At 36.8% G+C, this 23,414-nt stretch overlaps 1 protein-coding gene across 4 annotated transcripts in view; it reads right to left on the bottom strand.

Moving 5' to 3' along the window:
- The window catches only part of STXBP5L (syntaxin binding protein 5L), a 374,922-nt gene that overhangs the window by 301,549 nt on the left and 49,959 nt on the right, over positions 1 to 23,414 (bottom strand). For all 4 annotated transcript variants that reach the window (XM_066240760.1, XM_066240762.1, XM_066240761.1 and 1 more), the window contains exon 5: positions 16,492 to 16,592. In XM_066240760.1, coding sequence (XP_066096857.1) covers positions 16,492 to 16,592 — 101 coding nt within the window. The remainder of the gene's footprint in view (positions 1 to 16,491; positions 16,593 to 23,414) is intronic.

Genomic DNA, 23,414 nt, shown 5'->3' with positions numbered 1-23,414 from the left:
CTGAATGCCAGAAAGAGACAGGACCTCTCAAGAGATGTAGGCTCCATCTTACAGGGCCATGCAGAAAATCTGATTCACAGCCACTTACCCAGGGCACTGGCAGAGAAAGGGCTGAGAAGACTTCATAAAAGACTTCACATAAGGAGACTGTGAAGTTGGTGGCCCAGAGAGAGACACTGTGGAGGACAACAACCAGAACCCATGTGCTGAGTCAACCCAATACTGCAGTTGCCATCTTCCTTGGGTAGAATAGTGCCCTCTGTGTGGCATCAGCCTTGGGGAAAGCAACTACCCCACCTTCAGGAATCTCTCTTGCCTATGGAGAATGGGCCAATCAGAGAAGTAAGCCAGAAAGCAGGGTGTGTGTCAGTGATAGTTTTCTGGTGTTGAGGCTGAAGTTTTTCCTAACATTCACCCAAGAGTATGGTGCTTCTGTCTCATGGAAGATTCAACAGAAACTGTCTGGACTGTGTGCAAACCAAATCTCTGGGTTTCAGAGGCCACACCCACTGGAAGCCTAGTGGCCACACCCTACTGCAAAAAACATCAGGACAGACTGACACATGCTGGCTGTGGGGTGGGAGCCACACCCACTATCTTTCCTAACCCCTGGATTGTCCCAGGCTCTAAACTCTACTAGAGGTTTTTTTCAGCAGCTGAGCCCAACAAGCAGTCAGCAGAGGTAGCAGAAGGCAGTTCTCAGGAAACCTTGGGTCTTTTGCTGACCTGCCTCCCCTCCCCTGGTCCAGTATGGGTAAAAGCCAGCCAAGGTGTATGGCTTGGTATTTCCAACTGTACCTGAACCCAGAAGAGGCAGCCACAAACTCTGGTTTGCTTGTAGCTCCAAGAAGGCTGCTGAGGGCCAATAATGGGCAGTGTCCCCCACTGGTCTGCACTGGGTTCCTACCAGGGAGGCCCAGGAGGCTAGCTTCAGAGAGCATCAGTTCAGGACCTAAAGACCCTTGCTGGCAGCATGTCCTAAAGGAGGGCCCATCAGACACTGGGCCCAGCTGAAAGGAGTTCTACTTTCTATGGTCAGCACAAGTGCTGTGGCTTGCATGCATTAGACGATATTGAGCTTCATAGTTAGCCAGCCCAGATTCAGGATATTTGGCCCTGCTGGGCTAGGTTCCACAGGAGGAAGGGAGAGAGCCTTGGAGAATGAACATTCAAGGTATGGGTCCTCTTGAGCCTATTGTTTGGTCCAGTTGAGGGGTTTAGCTACTTTTGGGAGGGGGCACAGTCAACCCCAGAGGAGGACTCTCTCAGTCTTCCTCCCTGAGACCAGGAGCTCATAAGCTGGAAGAACTTCTGCAGAGGGGAATGTTGGCCTGACCCAATCAGAACCTGCTGCTCACCTTGCTGGGGAGAAATAGAATTGGAGTATTCATCAGTGTCTGAGGGATTAGGCTCTGGAGTAGGGTCCACTTTCCCCATACTGAGCTCTAATCAAGAAACCCCTGAAGTAGGGGGTCCCACTAACATTGTATTCCCAATCTCAGTTGCTTCACAAAGCTCACAAGTTGTAGGGTTGCCTGACCAGGTGGTGGCACAGTGGATAGAGCGTCAGACTGGGATGTGGAGGACCCAGGTTTGAGACCCTAAGATCGCCACCTTGAGCAAAAAAAAAAAAAAGCTCACTGGCTTGGACCCAAGGTTGCTGGCTCCAGCAAGGGGTTACTCGGTCTTCTGAAGGCCCGTGGTCAAGGCACATATGAAAAAGCAATCAATGAACAACTAAAGTGTCACAATGAAAAACTGATGATTGATGCTTCTCATCTCTCTCTGTTCATGTCTGTCCCTATCTATCCCTCTCTCTGACTCTCTCTATCCCTGTAAAAAATAAAAAAAAGAAATAAAACAAAAAAAAACTAACTTGTAGGGTTGGTGGGGTGAGGCCATCTTGAGTCCACACCACAGTCTTTCTACAGAAGAACTGTGGGAAGACCAGGCAGCTGTAAGAGGAGGTACAGCAGCTGAAAAGTAGAGACAAGTATTATAAAGCTTGTGGCTTTTATGGGGCTCTTACATAGCCACTGCCACCTCTAAGCAAGAGGAAGCTAATCCTTATCCACAGGTTGGCCCCTCCCACACTATCCAATTACCGAAAACACAGACAAAAACAATGAGGAGAGCAGTAGTAGCTCCAGACAGGTAGCCCATAGTAGGTTACAAACAACAGCTAATGCCAACCCATACCAAAACCTGCCAAAGAGGACCCAGAACCAACACAACCAGCAATGGATGGCAGACCAACATCACTAGACTCAGCTAGCTATACAAATGGCACACCTGAAGAAAGAGTCCAGCAGGCACTAGACACTGCAGAGAATAAATACACCCAACAGGACAGACATTGCACAGCATCTAATACACGTGATCAAGGTTGACCCTTAGAACCAGCCAACCTGAAGGGATTATCCCACCCACAAAAGGGCCAACTGCATACAAGACTCACATACAACAGGAGGATAAATATAACCTTCAAAAAGCATTCCTAGATCAAAAACATAGGCAGCCTGGAGGTTAGTACCACTGAGCACATCTTATAAAGATGCCACAAAAATATGAAAGTCAGAGCAGAGCTACCTAATATACTACAGACAAAATGGACAAACAAAAGAAATATACCCCAAAGGAGAACTAAAAGAAATGGAAGTAACCAAACTACCAGAAGAGAGTTTAAAATAATGGTTATGGGGATACTCAAGGATCTCAGAGTAAGAATGTGTTATCTTGAGAACTTAAATAAAGAGATAGTAAATATTAAAAAGTAAACTGAAGTGATAAGAAAGACCTAGTCAGAAATGACAAATACAATATCTAAAATAAAAACTGGACTAGAAGGAATCAACAGCAGGCTGGATGAAGCAGAAGACTGAATCAGCCATTTAGAGGACAAGATAAACATAAGCACAGAAGCATAGCAGCAAAAAGAAAAGAGGTTCAAAAACACTGAGGAAACTTTAAGAGATCTCCATGATAACATGAAGAGAAATGACATCTGCATTATAGGGGTTCTTGAAGGAGAAGAGAACAAAGGACAGAGAAATTGTTTAAAGAAATCATAGCCAAAAACTTTCCTAAACTGATGAAGGAAAAAGTCACACAAGTTCAAGAAGCAAAGAAAGTACCATTAAAGTTGAACCCATGGAGGCCCACACCAAGACACATTATAATTAAAATGCCAAAGTTAAGAGACAACATTAAGAGACAAAGGATATTAAAAGCTGCAAGAGAAAAGCAATTAGTTACCTACAAAGGAGTCCCAATAAGGCTGACATCAGACTTCTCAACAGAAACATCTCAAGTTAGAAGGGCTTGGTAAGAAATATTCAAAGTGATACAAAACAAGAACCTATAACCAAGACTACATTGTACAGAAAGGCTATTCTTTAAAATTGAAGGAGAAATAAAAAGCTTCCCAGACAAAAAAAGAATGGAGGAATTCATTACAACCAAACCAGTACTGCAAGAAATGTTAAGAAGCCTGTTATGAAAAGAGGAAAGTTAAAATAGAAATCCCGAGAAAAAGGATTATAGCTCTAAAGAAAAAAAATGGCAATAAATAAGGACATATCAATAATAACCTTAAAGGTAAATAGATTAAATGTTCCAATCAAAAGACACAGGGTAGCTGAATGAATAAATAAATAAGACCCATATATATACTGTCTACAAGAGACTCACCTTACAACAAAAGATACATAGACTGAAAGTGAAGAGATGCAAAAAAAATATTTCATGCAGGCCCTGGCCGGTTGGCTCAGCGGTAGAGCGTCGGCCTGGCATGCAGAGGTCCTGGGTTCGATTCCCAGCCAGGGCACATAGGAGAAGTGCCCATTTGCTTCTCTGCCCCTCCCCCTCTCCTTCCTCTCTGTCTCTCTTCCCCTCCCGCAGCCGAGGCTCCATTGGAGCAAGGAAGTCCCGGGCGCTGGGGATGGCTCCTTGGCTTCTGCCCCAGGCGCTGGAGTGGTTCTGGTTGCAGCAGAGCGACGCCCCAGAGGGGCAGAGCATCGCCCCCTGGTGGGCAGAGCGTCGCCCCCTGGTGGGCGTGCCGGGTGGATCCCGGTCAGGTGCATGCGGGAGTCTGTCTGACTGTCTCTCCTGGTTTCTAGCTTCAGAAAAATACAAAAATATATATATATATTTCATGCAAATGGAAACGAAAATAAAAAAAGCTGGGGTAGCATACTTACATCTGACAAAATAGCCTTTAAAACAAAGGTAAGGGACAAAGAAGATCATTACATAATGATAAAGGGAGCAATCCAACAGGAGGATAAAACCATTGCAAATATTTATGCACCCAATATAAGAGCACTAAAATATATAAAGCAGAGTTTGGTTGACATAAAGGGTAAGATCAACAGCAATACTATAATAGTAGGGGATTTTAATATCCCACTGACATCAATGGATAGATTCTCCTGATAGAAAATTTACAAAGCAACAGTAGCTTTATATGACACACTAGATCAACTGGATTTAATTGAGATTTTCAGAACATTTCCCCGAAAGTATCACAATATACATACTTTTCAAGTGCTGATGGTATAATCTCTAGGAGAGACCACATTTTAGGACACAAAACAAGTCTCAATAAATTTGAGAGGACTGAAATCATATCAATCATCTTCTCTAATCACAATGGCATGAAAGTAGAAATCAACTGCAATAGAAAAACTAAAAAAACATTCAAACATTTAGAGGCTAAATAGCATGTTATTAAACAACAAATGGGTTCATAATGAGATCAAGGAAGAAATAAAGTATTCCTTGAAACAAATGAAAACAAACACAGAACAAACCAAAATCTATGGGACACAAAAAAAGCAGTCCTGAGAAGGAAGTTCATAGCATTACAAGCATATGTTAAGAAGGAAGAAAAAGCTCAAATAAACAACTTAACCCTGCATCTAAAAGAACTTGAAAAAGAACAACAAATAAAGCGCATAGGAAGTAGAAGGAAGGAAATAATAAAGATCAGAGTGGAAATAAATGACAGAGGATAAGAAAACAATACAAAAATCAATAAAACCAAGAGCTGGCTCTTTGAAACATTAAACAAGATTGACAAACTTTTAACCAGATTCATCAAGTAAAAAGAAAGAGAAGACACAAATAAATAAAACTAGAAATAAAGTAGAGAAGTAACTGACATCACAGAAATACAAAGGATTGTAAGAAAATACTATGAAGATTGTTGGTCAAGTAAGTTTGTAAATATGATATATATGTTTGCTCGCTTATAGTTTGCATTGTATGTGGGGGACAGGCTGTAAGCAGGCAAAGTCATTATAGCCCAAGGCTTAGTTTTAAGACTAAGCCTCTCCCACCCTAAGTGACTTTGTATCAGAGACTTCCTTGTTTGTATATTGGATTAAAAGTTTTTATTTCTACACTATAAAATGGGGCAGACCAGGAGCTTGCTCTCTCTCAGTTCCTGAGATTAGCATTAGAGAGGAAAGCAGAGAAAGGCCACGTGGAGGAGAGGAGAAGCAGCCAAGATGGCAGAATGCTGAAGGAGAAGCCAGTTTGTGCAGAGAGAAGGAGATAGGGAACAGAGGTGATAAGGCTGGTGAGGTAGAAACTTTGATTCTAGGAAACTCGAATAAGTCAGTAGATTTGTGAGTGCTGAATGAGTGGGTTTTGGAGCCCAGTGTGTGTTTTACTTGCCTGCCAGGTGCAAGCTAGGATTAAAGCTAATGGCCCACCAGTTCTTGGCTCCACTGTTTCATTACTGTCTGTTCGAATCAAATGCGAACCTGCATTGGCCAAGTGGCCCTGATGGTGGCCAAGGCTACTGGCTTTACAAAGATCTATATGCCAAAAAATTGAACAACCTAGGTAAAATGGATAAATTCCTAGAAATGTACAATCATCTCAAACTGAATCAGGAAGACTCAGAAAGCCTATGCAGACTGATAACAATTAATGAAATGGAAACACTTATCAAAAAACTCCCAGCAAACAAAAGTCCTGGACTGGATGGCTTCACAGGTGAAGTTTACCAAGCATTCAAAGAAGAACACCTATCCTTCTCAAGCTTTCCAAAATATTCAAGAGGAGGGAAGAATTCCAAGTTCATTTTTTGAAGCAAGCATTATCCTAATTTTAAAACCAGATAAAGACACTGCAAAGAAAGAAAACTATAGGCCAATATTCCTTATGAACATAGATGTTAAAATTCTCAACAAAATATTAGCAAACCGGATCCAGTAATACATTAAAAAGATTCCCATTTTTTTATTGGATTGTTTGTTTGTTGTTGAGTTTTATGAGTTCTTTGTATATTTTGGATATTAGGCCCTTATCTTATCTGTTGTTTGAAAATATCTCCAATTTAGTTGGCTGTCTGTTTATTTTGTTGTCAGTTTCTCTTGCTGTGCAAAAACTTCTTAGTCTGATGTGGTCCCATTCATTTATCTTTGCCTTCAATTCCCTTGCCTTTGGAGTTAAATTCATAAAGTGCTCTTTATAACCAAGGTCTATGAGTTAAGCACCTATGTTTTCTTCTATGTACTTTATTGTTTCAGGTCTTATATTTAGGTCTTTGATCCATTTTGAATTAATTTTAGTACAAGGGGACAAACTGTAGTTGAGTTTCATTCTTTTGCATGTGGCTTTCCATAAAAATGAGACTCAGAGACATGGACAAGAGTGTGGTGGTTAGGGGGGTGGAGGGGCACAAAGAAAACCAGATAGAAGATGACAGAAGACAGTTTGACTTTGGGTGAGGGGTATGCAACATAATCAAATGTCAAAATAACCTGGAGACATTTTCTCTGAATATATGTACCCTGATTTATTAATGTCACCCCATCAAAATTAATAAAAAAAAGATTATACATCATGATCAACTAAGATTTATTCCAGGGAGTCAAGGCTGGTACAGTATTTGTAAATGAAATAAATGTGATACATCACATAAACAAAATGTAGGATAAAAATCACATGATTATTGCCATAGATGCAGAAAAAGCATTTGATGAAATCTAGCACCCATTTATGATAATAAAAAAAAAACTCTGAGCAAAGTAGGAATACAGGGAACATACCTCAACATAATAAAGGCCATATCTGACAAACTGACAGCCAATATCATACTCAATGGGAAAAAAAATCTCCTTAAGATCAGGAACAAGACAGGGGTACCCCTTTTCACCACTCTTATTCAACATAGGTCTGGAAGCCCTAGCCACAGGTATCAGAGAAGCAGAAGAAATAAAAGGCATCCAGATTTGCTGATAACATGACACTGCGCTTAGAAAACCCCAAAGTCTAAGTCAAAAAACTACTAGACCTGACAAATGTATTCAGCCAGGTGGCAGGATATAAAATTAATATTCAGAAATCAGTGGCATTTTTTTTTGTATTTTTCTGAAGTTGGAAACAGGGAGACAGTCAGACTCCCACATGCGCCCAATCGGGATCCACCCAGCACGCCCACCAGGGGGTGATGCTCTGCCCATCTGGGGCATTGCTCTGTTGCAACCAGAGCCATTCTAGCATCCAAGGCAGAGGCCACAGAGCCAGCCTCAGCGCCTGGGTGAACTTTGCTCCAATGGAGCCTTGGCTGCGGGAGGGGAAGAGAGAGACAGAGAGGAAGGAGAGGGGGAGGGGTGGAGAAGCAGATGGGCGCTTCTCCTGTGTGCCCTGGTCAGGAATCGAACCTGGGACTCCCACATGTCAGGCTGACGCTCTACCACTGAGCCAACTGGCCAGGGCCAATCAGTGGTATTTTTATACACCAACAATAAGCTGTAAGAAAGAGATATTAAGGAAACAATCTCCTTCACTATTGCAACAGAAAAATAAAGTATCTAGGAATAAATTTAACCAAGGAAGTAATAAAAGAATTGTGCTTGAAAAAATTATGAGACATTGAAAAAAGAAATCAATAAAGATACAAACAAGTGGAAGCATATACTATGTTCATGGATAGAAGAATTAACCTCATTAAAATTTCCATACTACCAAGAGCAACCTATAGATTCAATATAGTTCCTAATAAAATATGAATGGCATACTTCACAGATCTAGAAAAAATATTCCAAAAATTTATACGCAATAAAAAAAGAACCCAAATAACTTCAGCAAATCTTGAAATGAAGAACAAAGTGGGAGGTATCACACTTTCTGATATCAAGTTATACTACAAAGCCATTGTAATCAAAACAGGTTGGTACCAGCATAAGAACAGACATACGGATCGATGGAAGAGAACAGAGAACCCAGAAATGAATCCACATCTTTAGGATCAATTGATATTTGACAAAAGAGGCAAAAGCATACAACAGAGTAAAGACAGTTTTTTTAATAAATGGTGCTGGGAAAATTAGACAGGTACATGCAAAAAAATGAAACTAGACCACCAACTTACATCATATATAAGAATAAACTCAGAATGAGTTAAAGACTTAAATATTTGACTCAAAACCTTAAAAATCCTAGAAGAACAGATTAATAGTAAAATCTCAGACATTTCTCAGAGTAATATTATTACCAATATATATCTCATTGAGCAAAGAAAACAAAGGAAAAAAAAAAGTAAATGGGACTATATCAAACTAAAAAGCTTTTGCACAGTAAAAGAAACCACAGCCCTGGCCGGTTGGCTCAGTGGTAGAGCATCGGCCTGGCGTGCAGGAGTCCCAGGTTCGATTCCCAGCCAGGGCACACAGGAGAAGCGCCCATCTGCTTCTCTACCCCTCCCCCTCTCCTTCCTCTCTGTCTCTCTCTTCCCCTCCCACAGCCAGGGCTCCATTGGAGCAAAGTTGGCCCGGGCGCTGAGGATGGCTCTGTGGCTTCTGCCTCAGGCGCTAGAATGGCTCTGGTCACAACAGAGCAATGCCCCAGATGGGCAGAGCATCGCCCCCTGGTGGGCATGACAGGTGGATCCCGGTCAGGCACATGCGGGAATCTGTCTGACTGCCTCCTGTTTCCAGCTTCAGAAAAATACAAAAATACAAAAAAAAAAAAGAAACCACAAACAAAATGAGAAAACAACCCACTGAATGGGAGAACATATTTGCCAATTATATATCTAATAAGGGCTTAATTTGCAAAATATATACTGCTCACAAGAATTAGGGGATATTTCAAAATTATGAAATTACAGTACATATAGAACTTATACAACTCAGCACCAGGAAGACAAACAATTCAGTTAATAAATGGGCAAAGAACCTGAATAGACACTTCTCCAAAGAGGACATACAGATGGCCAATAGGTATATGAAAACATGTTCAAAGTCACTAATCATCAAGGAAATGAAAATTAAAACCACAATGAGATAACATCTCACACCTGTCAGAATGGCTTTCATTAACAAAACAGCACACAACAAGTGCTGACAAGGGTGTAGAGAAAAGGGAACCCTCCTGCATTGCTGATGGGAATATGGACTTGCACAGCCACCGTGGAAAACAGTATGGCGTTTCCTCAAAAAGTTAAACATGGAACTGCCTTTTGACCCAGCTAACCCATTTTTAGGAATACATCCAAAGAATCCCAAAACACTAATTCAAAAGAAGATATGCACCCCCATGTTTAATGTAGCATTATTTACAATAGTCAAGATCTGGAAACAGCCCAAGTGTCTAAGTGGATGAGTGGATAAAAAAGCTGTGGTACATATACCCAATGGAATACTACATCACCATAAAAAAGAAGGAAATCTTACCTTTTGCAATGGCATGAATGGGCCTGGAGATTATTACGCTAAGTGAAATAAGCCAGGCAGAGAAAGACAAATATCATATGATCTCACTTATATGTGGAAACTAATGAACATGGTGAACTGAGGAATGAAATAGAGGCAGACGCAAGGTCATGGGGAACAGAGGGACAGTTGTCAAAGGAAAGAGGGATGAGGGAATGAGATCAGAGAAGGGAAATGGATTAGCCAAATTATATATACATAACACATAGATACAGATACACAACAGTAAATCCTAGAGGGTGAGAGGGTGGGGGGGGAGAAGGTATGTAATGGGGGGTACGTTGTTGGGAATTGAGGGTGTTATACTGACTGGGACACTTGAATCTATGTTAACACAATAAATTAAAGTTTAATTAAAAAAAGAGAGAAAAAAAAGAGAAAAAGTTTCAAATCAATAATTAAGTCCCTACCTCAAGAACTTAGAAAAATAAGAGCAAAATAAACCCAAACCAAGTAGACAAAATAAAATAATAATAAAGAGCAGAAATCAATGCAACTGGAAACAGAAAAGCAATGGAAAAATTCAATACAACAAAAAGCTATTTCCCTGTAAAATTCAAGGAAATTGAAAAATCTCCTGCAAGACAGACAAGAAAAAAGACAATTTTCCAATAGTAGAAATAAAACAAGGAATATCACTACTGATCAGACAAACTCAAATATGATAACTCTACAGAAGTGTATCTGAAAACTTAAGATGGACCAGTTCCTCAAAAGGCTAAAATTAGCACAACTCTCCAAATCTGAAAAGGTTCATTAGTGCTGTAACAGTTAAGAAAATGTAATTAATAACTTTTATATTTCAGGAAAAACAATCTTCAGGCTCTAATAGTTTCACTATCAAACATTTAAAGAAGAATGAACAATTCTAACAATCTCTTCCAGAAAACACAAGAAAGAGAACTCTCCAATTCACTTTATGAAGATAGGAGTACCTGACAGCATAATCAGATAAAGATAGTAAAATAAAGAAAATCAAATTGTTTAACATAAATGTATTTATTTTTGTCTATTTTAACTCAATAAAGGTTGGGGACACCATGGGAGAAAACTACACAACAGTTTTCATGAATATAGATGTAAAAGTCCTTAATGAATATAGTCTTTAGCAAATAGAATTGAGTAAAGTATAAACAGACCAAGAGGTACTTGTTCTAGAAATGCAAGACTAAGTTGTAAATCAGTCAATGTAATTCAACATTAACAGTCTAAAACAGAAAAATAACATGATCATACCAATTGATGAAGACTAGCATTTGACAAAATTCAACACTCATTTATTATAAAAACTACCAAAAATTATATTAGAGGGTTTTTTCTCAGCTTCATATACAATAGAACAGCTACAAAACAAAACAAAACAAAAATCCCTACAATTAACATGATATTAATAGTGAAATGGCTGAATGCTTCCCACCTAAGATCAAGAATAGGCAAAAATGGTTACTCTCATCACTCTTCTTCAACATAGCATTGGAAGTTCCAGCTAGTGCAAGAAAGCAAGAAAAGGAAATAAAGGCATATAGATCAGAAATGAAGATATAAAACGTCTTTATTTGTAGATAACATGATGGTGTACTTAGAAAATCCAAGGTATCTACAAAGAAATTTTTAGAACTAATGTGAGTTCAGCAACATTTCATCACGTAAGATAAATATACAAAACTCATTTGTATTTTCCTGTATTAGCAATTAACATATGAAAGCTGAAAGTTAAAGTGCAACACTACTTAAAATCACTCAAAATATAATACAGTGAGATAGAAATATAAAAAGCAACTATAGAACTTATATGTTCTATAAAAAAATCCAGATGAAAGAAAATATCTAAGTAAATACGCTGTGTTCATGAATTTTAATACTCAATAAAAATGTCAATTCACACTTTTATAAAAATCTGGAAAGATATTTTTGCAGCTTTCATAGACATGCTTATTCTAAAATTTATATGAAAAGGCAAAAAACTAGAATAGCTAAAGCAACTGTGGAAAAGAAGAATAAAGTAGGAGGAATTAGTTGACTCAATTTTAAGACCTAAATCATAGCTATAGTAATCAAGACTATAGCACTGGCAGAGGGATAGACACATAGATCAGTGTAATAGAATAGCAAACAAAGAAGAAAAATAAATCCACTTAATATATATCCAAATACTTTTGACAAATGTGCAAGGCAATTCAATAAAAAAAGATCAACAAATAATACTGGAAAATTGGATATCTACTGAGACAATAATGAATCTCCAGCTAAATTTCAAACCTTATATAAATATTAACTTAGAGTATACATTTACATGCAAAGTATAAAAATTTTTAAAAATAAAAAATTCTTGGGATCTAGGACAAAGCAACCAATTCTTAGATTTTATGCAACAGTACGATTCATAACAAAAGAATTAACAAACTAAGCTTCATAAAAATATAAAATATTTTCTCTGTGAAATACTCTTAACAGAGTCTTAAACTATTGATAGGGAGAAAATATTTGTCCTGACCTGTGGAGGTACAGTTGATGGGGTGTCAACCTGGAATGCTGAGGTCACCAGTCCAAAACCTCAGGCTTGCCTGGTCAAGGCACATGCGAGAAGCAACTACTATGAGTTGGTGCTTTCTGCTCCCCCTCTCCTCTCTCTCTCTAAACTCAATAACAAAGAATATTGGCAAATAACATATCTAACAAAGAACTAAAAAATTTATCTAGAATAAAACTTAAAATTCTCAAAATTGAATGGTTAAAAGAAGTAGAAGAGAAAAGCCTAACAAACTGAAAATCATTACTTTTGTTAGACCTAGAAGAAACGGAAGTTTCAAGAAAAATGACAACCCAAAGATCCCTATATAAAAAGTTCTTAGTAGCCCTGGCCGGTTGGCTCAGTGGTAGAGTGTCGACCTGGCGTGCGGAAGTCCTGGGTTCGATTCCCGGCCAGGGCACACAGGAGAGGCGCCCATCTGCTTCTCCACCCCTCCCCCTCTCCTTCCTCCCTGTCTCTCTCTTCCCCTCCCGCAGCCAAGGCTCCATTGGAGCAAAAGATGACCCGGGCGCTGGGGCTGGCTCCTTGGCCTCTGCCCCAGGCGCTAGAGTGGCTCTGGTCGTGACAGAGCGACGCATCACCCCCTGTTGGGCGTGCCGGGTGGATCCCGGTCGGGCGTATGCGAGAGTCTGTCTGACTGCCTCCCCGTTTCCAGCTTCAGAAAAATACAAAAAAAAAAAAAAAGTTCTTAGTAAAACCAGAAACCAAAGGAGAAAAAATCAATGATACTAGAGAAATTTGAAGCAGAATACTCATATAGGAAAAAATAAATTCTGATATAATAGGTACAAGTAGTTAAAGGTCTGTATATCATAGCCTACATATTAAATTTTACTAGAAAACCATATAAAATGACTATGCTTTTCCCAACATTACACAATTTATGACCAATGACCACAAGGGCTGTTCATATGTCTAAAATGTAAATGTTTAATTTTATTCATTTTTCAGATTATGCATTACAGAAACCAAAACAGTTTCTTTTCCATTTTTAGGTTTAAAAGGAATCATCCATCACAAGCAGCTGAAATATCTAAACCTAATTCTCAAAACTCTAAAACTTGTTACTGCCTTTAAAAATTGAAAGACCAAAGGCTGAAGGTATCTTAATAAAAAAGGACACTAAAATTTTTAGCATAAGCTATATGTATGGTATAAGCATCTATAAACATTTACATAATTAAATGGTTAATTTAAGAGGATTTAGAGAGTTCCAAAAGATGCCTGGCTAAATTTTCCTTTCTTTATAGACCCAATCCTCTCATTCACCATACATTTAAAGATATGGTATCTTCCCCCTCCAGAATAAATTGTGAGAGTCAATGATTATTCTTAAATTTAAGATAATGAATTTCTTTTTTAAAAATATGTATATTACATTTTTGTAAGCCTTAAAATAGGCAATGCTTGCAAAGTTCCCATGATTTAAACTTGTCCAAGGTCTGTCAGCTTGCATTTTTATGTTACTTTCAATTAAATCCACCTCAACTGAGATAATAAAATTATTGACACAGACAACAGTATGGTGATTATAAGAGGGAATGGAGAGTGGGGGAAGGAAGAAGAGAGCAAAAGAGGGGATAAATGGTGATGGAGGGAGACTTGACTTGGGGTGGTGAATACACAGCGCAATGTATAGATGATGTATTATTATAGAATTGTACACCTGAAACCAGTAGTGGGTTTCTTTTGTTTTTGTTTTTAGGGAGAGGCAGGGAGAGAGAGAGACAGGAACATCAAGCTGCTCCTCTATATGTCCTGACCAGGGAATCCAACAGGCAACCACTGTGCTCTGGGAGGACACTCCAACCAATGGAGATATCTGACCAGGGCTTTTAACTTTTATTTTTTTTATTTATTTATTTATTTATTTATTTATTTATTTATTTATTTATTTATTTTTTAGAGAGACAGAGAGAGGACGGGAGAGCGGTGGGGGGGGGGGGGGGAGGAAGCATTCTTTGTTGTTCTTCCAGTCAGTCCTGCATTCTCTGGTTGCTTCCCATGTGTGCCCTGACCAGGGATCGAACCCACAACCTTGTCGTTTAGGGACAACACTCAACTGACTGAGCTGACCAGCCAGGGCCTGAAACCTGTATAATTTTATTAACCAATGTCAATCCAATAAATTCAATAAAAACAAGAGATAATAAAGTTAGAATTGGCAATCATCACCATCAATTATTCCTTTACTTCAAAGGAGCCGTAAAAGGGGCCAGAATCTTTCCTTCAACATTCGAATTATGAGGGGGAAAAATGCATTCTGTCCATTCTGTCCACAAAAGTGTATGACCAAAATACTCAAACCATTGAGACAAACAAAAAAATCCGGCTGTGGGTTGGGGGTTGGGGAGAGGCTACTGGGAGAATAAATAGTGATGGATAAAGACTTGACTTGGAGGAGAGTGTACACACAATACATCATACATAAATGTTGTAGTATTGGGCACCTAAAACCAAGGTCACCACAATAAATTCAATTTAAAAGATCTGGATGGCAATATCTGAGTAGGCAGTATTTTTATTGGTAAAGAAACAGGAATAGTATAACATCTGATTGATCTTTAATATCCTGAAATTTCTGTTATATTACTCATTATAAAATTTAAATTAAAAAAAACAAAATTAGATCTAATCTGAAGAAAGGATTCTATGTAATTTTAGCAAATATCTAAAATATAAATATCCTCATCTGAAAAAACTGAGGATACAATATTGATGCTAAATGCTAAAATACTGCAGATTCATGAATACTACTCAAAGTATTGAGGATTAATAATTTAAATAGTATAGTATGTATACGGGAAGGAAAAGAAAAAAGCTTCAGAAAAAGAAAGAATATCTCTATAGCTGCCATCCTCTTTTCTCACTCTTTCTATAAAAACAAGTGTATTCCATTAAGCATTGCCCATATGATGATGATGTCTTATGAATTATTAACCATTCAACAAAATAAAATTAATAATATCTTGAGCTCTTAGAAATGACTGCCTATCTCCATTATTCACCTGCCTCAATTTGAGTACTACTTGCTAATCTGTGTAAATTTATTTCTCAGAGGCTTCTTTTTCTTTCATGAACATCAAGTTTTCCTGTGATGGCCCTTTCCATTCATTGTAAATGGTGTAATTGTTTTCCAAATAATACATAAATATTAAAATATTTTATATAATTAAAGTACAAAGATAGATTACAAAATATAAGTTTTACTTCACCTCAAGGTGTATTATCAGTTAAGTAGATGTGTGCTATGTTCTAGGCCTGGTTGAATCCAACATTAGAAACACTAAAATTCAGTACAATTTGTTACAAGTAAAATGTAATAACTTTTTCCATATCTACTCATGTAATTTTCTCTTTCCGATTATTAATATATATTTCATTCTAAAATGGGCAATTTGGCCTGAACAGGCGATGGCACAGGAAACAGAGCAGCAATCTGGGACACTAAGGACCCAGGTTCAGTATGGGATCACAGACATGATCCCATGGTCACTGGCTTGAGCCCAAAGATCACTGGCTTAAAGCCCAAGGTCATTGGTTCAAACTCAAGGTCAGTGGCTCAGCTGGAGTCCCCTGGCCAAGGCACATAAGAGAAAGCAATCAATGAACAACTAACATGGCACAACTATGAGTTGATGCTTCTCATCTCTCTTCCTTCTTGTCAGTCTATCCCTGTCTGTCTGTCTGTCTCTCTCTCTCTTTCTCTCTCACTAAATAAAATAAGACGGGGAATCTGAATTTTGATCAAATTACCATGTTAAGCATTAACCTTGCAAATGCAGTGTTTCTCAATAGTCAGTACCATAATTTTTAGATATCTAAAACTTCTGTCTCAGTATATTTTTAATGTAAAAAAATATTTAAGCAAAAGGGTGAAACTATAACAGGTAACTGCTATGATCAAAGGTATAAACATATGTTTAATATTTATTTGACTCATATTTTAGATCAGGGTTTGCAGCACCCTGCCTTAGGGAAAAGAAAACATCATTGCTGAAGTGCTGGTTTATAATAAAAACAAAATGTTAGGTATTTTCTATTTGTAGATAACTAAATCTATTTCAATTATATATTTTCTATGAGAATTAACTCTTATAAAAGCAACCATAAAAATTAAATTATTTCTAGCTACTAAAATTATGAAAAAAAGGTTTTAAAAGTTAACCTGTAACTTGCTCAGGAAATCATTTTATTGTACATTAATAAATTATTTAATTCATACATTCTTACCGTTCTCTATTAAATTTAAGGGAATGAAGAATAGCTGGTCTTTTTTGTCTAAGGTTCCATAAATGAAGTGTATCATCTGAACCTGCACTGACCAAAGCACCCTGAAACAAAAAGAAGACAAATTTAGCAAGTGATTTACTTAATTTACGGTATTTTATGAAGCAAAACCAAAAATCTAATTTTGAATTTTTTATTGCTTGACTTGTTATTTGTAGCTCTATGAACTACAAATATTTGGCACATTAACCACACACACTTCAATCAGGAAGGCTAAGAAAGCTGAAGTGGAAGAAGAAAGTAAACTACAGCACAGGGACTGGTCAGGATGACTAGCTCAAAAAACATACACATACCAATATAGAGGAGTAAGCATGACTGTGACTATTAAGGACTTTTTTCTATTGTTTTGGGAAAAAACTTGGCTTAATTTTTTTTGTTTCTACTATTCACACATATACTATATAGCTTTGCAGAGAAACAAATACCTAACCTAGTTTTAAAATTCAATCTAGTCATATCAAAATTCTCCATTTATAAGAATTTTCTAAATACTATAGTTAGAAAGCATATATTCTTCCTAAAAAGTATATATGACATAATTTTTTTATAGTTCAAGAAGCTTCATCTATGATGAAAGAAAAAATTTATTATAAAAGGAAACACTTATCCAACTACAATTCAGCATAAGTTCAAAAATAATGTTAAGATTCTTTATATGCAAAACCTCCAAATATAAACAAATCCTATTTCCAATACAAAGGGATATTTTCTACTTCTTAATATGGAAGACACCATATAGACAGATAACTAGCTGCTATGTATGATATAATATACACACATGCAAACACACATATATATACACATTTAAACTATTTATTTCACTGAACTCAGTAACATCATCTTAAATGATGTCAGGATTTTTATAATTATGAATTTCCCAACTAAAAATGTCACTGCTTGTCCTATTACACAGATCCTGAATCAAAATATGTTCTGTAAAACTGATTTTGCAGAATCATGGTGATCCTGAGATACCTAAAATTCTTACCATATTTTCCAAAGTACTCTGTTAGAAGTAACCTTTTGCAGTTTATAACATCAATCACAAATATCAAAATCATTATCCATTCAGATGCTAGAAAGAACTATATTGAAATTCCTAAAAGTTATTTGTTCTTTAGGCATTAGAGAGAAGATAGGAATCTAAATGCCTTCATAAAAATTCCTAAGACAAAAGTACTAATGTATCCTATGGTGGTTCTATTTATATTCTGTATCTGTGACTTTAGTCTCAAAGAAGAATAACTTTTAAACTACCAATCATAATCAGAGTATATCTAGTTAAAAATATTTTTAAAAGTTTATATAATTTGCACATATGTGTATAAATGTATAAATATACATATTCAAAGAGGTATATACATTATACACTATAACATGAACTCACCAATAATTACATTTCATATAATAAAATGTACCCTATACATGCCTTGCAGATTTTTATGTTTGTTTGCTTATTTGTAAACTATTCCCAAATGTTTTACATATATAAACTGTAAAATTACTAGAATTCTTGGAAAGTGCTTAATAAACTACAATTTTTTTTTTTGAGATATAGGACACTGATCTTGTTTCTCAGGAAAGTAGAAATTTACTTGAGATATGGTGAGGATAAAATATAATATAGGAAATTAAAACATTCTCCACAGTAAATAATTATGTGCTATACAAAAGATGGCAAAACCAATAAAATTAAAACAACATATGTCAATAATATTTTAGTATAATAGCTGAATAATCTAGGGAGAAAGTCAGTAATATTAATTCTATGACAAATCTGGGAGGTAACTTTTCATTGGAAGAAAATGAACAGGATCACTGAACATTATAAAACCCACAGAGATAGGATACATGAAAGTAAGCACATCATCAGTGTGTCTAGGACTCATTTACAAGCAAAGTGAATCCACAAGAAGCATTACTAAAAAAGATCTATGAAAAGATTAAAAACTTTGAACAAAACCACCAGTCATGAGGTCAGAAACTGGGAAATTTGCAAAAAAAGTACAGAAATTAAGTGTAGAGTAGATCAAGATGAGTAGTTTAGCATAAACAGTATAAACAATAGAAGGATGTTGAAGGCTTGTTTTTATAATATATATTCTTGTTATGTAGCACAGAGGAAAACATAGGGCCTTGAAGACAACTCTCAGAAAATCAAACGCTGGGAGACAATTTATGCCTGCTAGTATACATCCATGTAGAAGGCAAAAAGGCTGAGATCTCTCAATGAGTAACACTGAGACTTAAAACGTAGTCATTATATAATTAGTTATTATAACAAAATAATTTTTAAATGTTTTCCTTTTCTGTCCTCATTTCTCTCTCTTGTTTTGATACCTTATAGCAAGTATATCTATAAAGTGAAATATGCTCGGTTTGTCAATAAGGAAATTCCCACAACCTTATGAGAACAATTTTGAGCCAACAGAAGTAAAAAGCGGGCATCTGCCAAGAACACAAATTCTTCATGCCCCAGGTTGTCTCTAGTACAAAGTTCCATGAACCACTGTATTCATGTTATGGTTATATATGCTTAGAAAGAGGTATATATGCAAATATATGCAGACATTGAATTAAAAATCATTGTTCATGCCATAAGAGATCACTCTGTAGTATCTCATTTTTTCCCTCTGAGCACTAAATTTAATCTTCTAAGTGCCTTAAAAGATTTGGTAGTGCACGAACTCTTAAGGCATTTTTGCATTGACTGGCTCACTTAACATTTTTAAAAAGTTCTAGAAAACTCAAGGATCCACTATAAAAAATCTGAGTCAAGAACAATAAGAGATATTTTCTAAACCCCATTTACAATTATATCAAAAATTCTTAGGAATAAATTTAACCAAGGAGGTAAGACTATACTTGCAAACTATAAGGCATTGAAGAAAGACATTAAAGAAGATACAAATAAATGGAAGTATTACCATGCTTATGGATAGATGAATTAACATAGTTAAAATGTCCATACTACTCAAAGTAATATATTCAATGCAATTCCTATCAAAATATCAATGTCAGGCCCTGGCTGGTTGGCTCAGTGGTAGAGCATTGGCCTGGCGTGGAGTCCTGGGTTCGATTCCCAGCCAGGGCACACAGGAGAAGCGCCCATTTGCTTCTCCACCCCTCCCCCTCTCCTTCCTCTCTGTTTCTCTCTTCCCCTCCCACAGCTGAGGCTCCATTGGAGCAAAGATGGCCCAGGCGCTGAGGATGGCTCTGTGGCCTGTGCCTCAGGGGCTTGAATGGCTCTGGATGCAACAGAGCGATGCCCCAGAGGGGCAGAGCATCGCCCCCTGGTAGGCATGCCGGGTGGATCCCGGTCGGGCGCATGCGAGAGTCTGTCTGACTGCCTCCCTATTTCCAGCTTCGGAAAAGTGCAAAAGGAAAAAATAAATAAATATATATATATATATCAATGTCTGCACAGAACTAGGACAAATAATCCTGAAGTTTATATGGAACTACAAAAGACCCCAAACAGAGCAATCTTAAGAAGAATTAAGCTAGAGATATTACATTACCTGTAAACTCTTTTGTGGACGCACACAAAATTTCTGGCAGACCAGTGGTTAAAAATCACTGGCATAGGAAATATAATCAACAATACTATAATAACTATGGGTGGTGTCAGATGGGTACTAGACTTATCTGGGTGATCACTTTCTGAGTTATATAAATGCCTAGTCACTATATTGTATACCTGAAAGTAATATAATATTGTATCAACTGTAATTGAAAAAATTTAAACACATTTTTAAAAAAGGTATATGTGATGGACATTTAAACTAAACAAAACATCTTTTCACACCAAAAAAAAAAAAAAATCTGAATCAAGATGCCTTTAAGTAGCCTTTAACTAATGGGAGCTTCAACCTTCCTGAGCTTTATAAATAAATATTTTTGTCTATAGAGAGTTACCACAGGTAATATCACCACAGGTCTATAAAATTAGAGATAAGCTAGGTAGCCAATTGTCATAACAGCTATAGATATATAAATATCCATACATATACAAAATGCATGCGCGCGCACGCACGCGCGCGCACACACACACACACACACACACACAAAGAAAGAGAGAAAAGCTCATAAGTAATTAAGTGAAAAGATTATTTCATGGGACATAAAGACAAAACATGAAATCAGAACTGAATTATAAAATTTAAGTTGATGGGAGAAGAGTGTATGGAAGAAAAGGTTTATGGTCAGTGAAGCAATCAAAGAATTTAAGTAATATTTAAAAAACATTTAAATAATCTATAAATAATTCTAGAACATTAAATTTAACAAGGTGACATTGATCAATAAAAGTACAGTACATAGGTTTTGCCTGGCCTGTGGTGGCACAGTGGATAAAGCATTGACCTGGAATGCTGAGGTCACTGGTTCGAAACCCTGGGCTTGCCTGGTCAAGGGACATATGGTAGCTGATGCATCCTCCTCCTGTCCCCTTCTCTCTCACTTCTATCTCTCTCTCTCTCTCTCCCCTCTCTAAAATGAATAAATAAAATTTTAAGAAAAAAAAAGTGTACAAAGGTTTCAGAGAAACATTTCTATACCTTTTGAACTGTTGATTATGTTGTATATTCATCACCCAAAGTCAAATAATTTTGCTTCACCATATATTTGTCTCTTTTGACACCCATCCTCCCACCACTCCCCCACATCTTCCTCCCCTGGTAACCACTTCACTTTTATCTATGTCCATGAGGCTCAGTTTTCTTTCCCACCTATTTGTAAAGTCATATAGTTCTTAGCTTTTTCTGATTTACTTATTTCATTCAGTATAATGTTCTCAAGGTTCATCCATGTTGTCATAAATCACACCATGTCATCATTTCTTATGGCTGAGTAATATTCCATAGCTTATATGTACCACATCTTCTTTATCCAATTCTCTGTCAAGGAACACTTTGGTTGTTTCCATGTCTTGGCCACTGTGAATAATGCTGCAATGAATATGGGGGTGCATGTGTCTTTACGTACCAATGTTTTTGAGTTTTGGGATAGATACCCAGTAGAGGGATTGCTGGGTCATATGGTATTTTGATTCTTAAGTTTTTGAGTAACCACCATACATTCTTCCTTATGGTTGTAATAATTTATATTCCCACCAGCTGTGAATGAGGGCTACTTTTTCTCCACTGCCTAACACTTGTTCTTACCTGTCTTGTTCATAACAGCCAATCTAACAGGTGTCAACCCCATTTTTAAATAGTCTGCTTGTTTGTTGCTGAGTTTTGTGAGTTTTTCATATATCTTGGATGTTAACCCCTTATTGACGAAGTTGTTTGCAAATATCATCTCCCATTTAGTTGGCTGCCTATAAGTTTTGTTGTCAGTTTCTGTTGCTGTGCAGAAGCTTTTCAGTTGTATAGAGTTCCACTCAGCTTTTGGCCTTATCTTCCCTTACCTTTAGGGTCAAATCTAGAAATTGTTGTCTATGGCCAACATCCATGAGTTTAGTACCTATGTTTTCTTCTATGTAATTTATTGTTCCAGATCTTATATATAGATTTTTGATCCATTTTGAATTAATTTTAGTGCAAGAGGACAAACTATAGTCAAGCTTCATTCTTTTTTCAAGTAGTTTTCCAATTTTGCCAGCACCGTTTATTGAAGGGGCTTTCTTTTCTCCATTGTGCGTTTTTAGCTCCATTGTCAAAGATTACTTGTCCATATATATGTTGTTTTATTTCTGGGTTCTCAAATCTGTTCCATTGGTCTGTATATCTGTTTTTCTGATACCATGCTGTTTAGATTATCATGGCGCTATAACATGATTTGAAGTAAGGTACAGTGTCTGCCATCTATTGCGGGGGTTAGGTTCCAGAACCCCCCACGATAGGCAAAAATCTGCAAAGTAGTGACCTTATATTTATTTTATTACTTATATATATTTTAAGGCTTTATAAACCCTCCCCACACACTTATAAACCATTCCCGCACTGTTATTAACATTTCCCACACTTATTTTGCTTATTTTACTGCAAAATAATTAAAGTAATATATAAAAATACCTATATGCCGCAAAGTCCCGTGATATAGCAAAAAATCCATGATACAAAATTAGATATATACAATTTAAAAGTCCATGATACAGTGAGACCGCAAAAAGTGAACCACAATATGGTGAGGGACGACTATAGTGTGATACGTCTGGCTTCATATTTTTTCCTCAGCATTTCTTTGGCTATTTGGGGTTTTTTTTATGGTTCCATACAAACCTGGTAATTTTTGTTCTATTTCTTTTAAAAATGTACTGGGATTTTGATGGGAATTGCATTAAACTTGTATGTTGATTTGGGTAAGATGACCATTTTAATTATGGTGATTCTTCCAATCCATGAACATGGAATATTTTTCCACTTCATTGTGTCTTTTAAAATTTCTTTCAACAGCATTTTGTAGTTTTCAGTATATAGGTCCTTCACATCCTTTGTAAAGTTTGATCCTAGGTATTTTACTTTATTTTTTGTTGTTGAAATTCTAACAGAAATTGTTTTTTTGAGTTCATTGTTGGCATACAGGAAACCAACAGACTTTTGTATACTGATTTCATATTCCATAACATTATTGTATGGTTTATTGTTGGAGTCTTTGGGGTTTTCTATATACAGCATCATGCCATCTGCAAAAAGTAATACCTTTACTTTATCTTTTCTGATATGAATGCCTTTTATGTCTTTCTCTTGCCTGATAGCTCTGGCTAAGACTTCTAGAACTATGTTGAATAGGAGTGGAGAGAGTAGGCAGCCTGTTTTGTTCTTGATTTTTAGAGGAAAAGCCTTTATTTTTTCACCACTTAGTATATTAGCTGATATAAATAGTTGGTCATAGATAGCCTTTATTATGTTGAGGTA

Source organism: Saccopteryx bilineata, chromosome 8 (assembly GCF_036850765.1).
Source record: "Saccopteryx bilineata isolate mSacBil1 chromosome 8, mSacBil1_pri_phased_curated, whole genome shotgun sequence".
In the NCBI taxonomy this organism is placed as follows: Eukaryota; Metazoa; Chordata; class Mammalia; order Chiroptera; family Emballonuridae; genus Saccopteryx; species Saccopteryx bilineata.
Note: the sequence above shows the minus strand (reverse complement) of the source record. Positions and strands in the feature narration are given on the sequence as shown.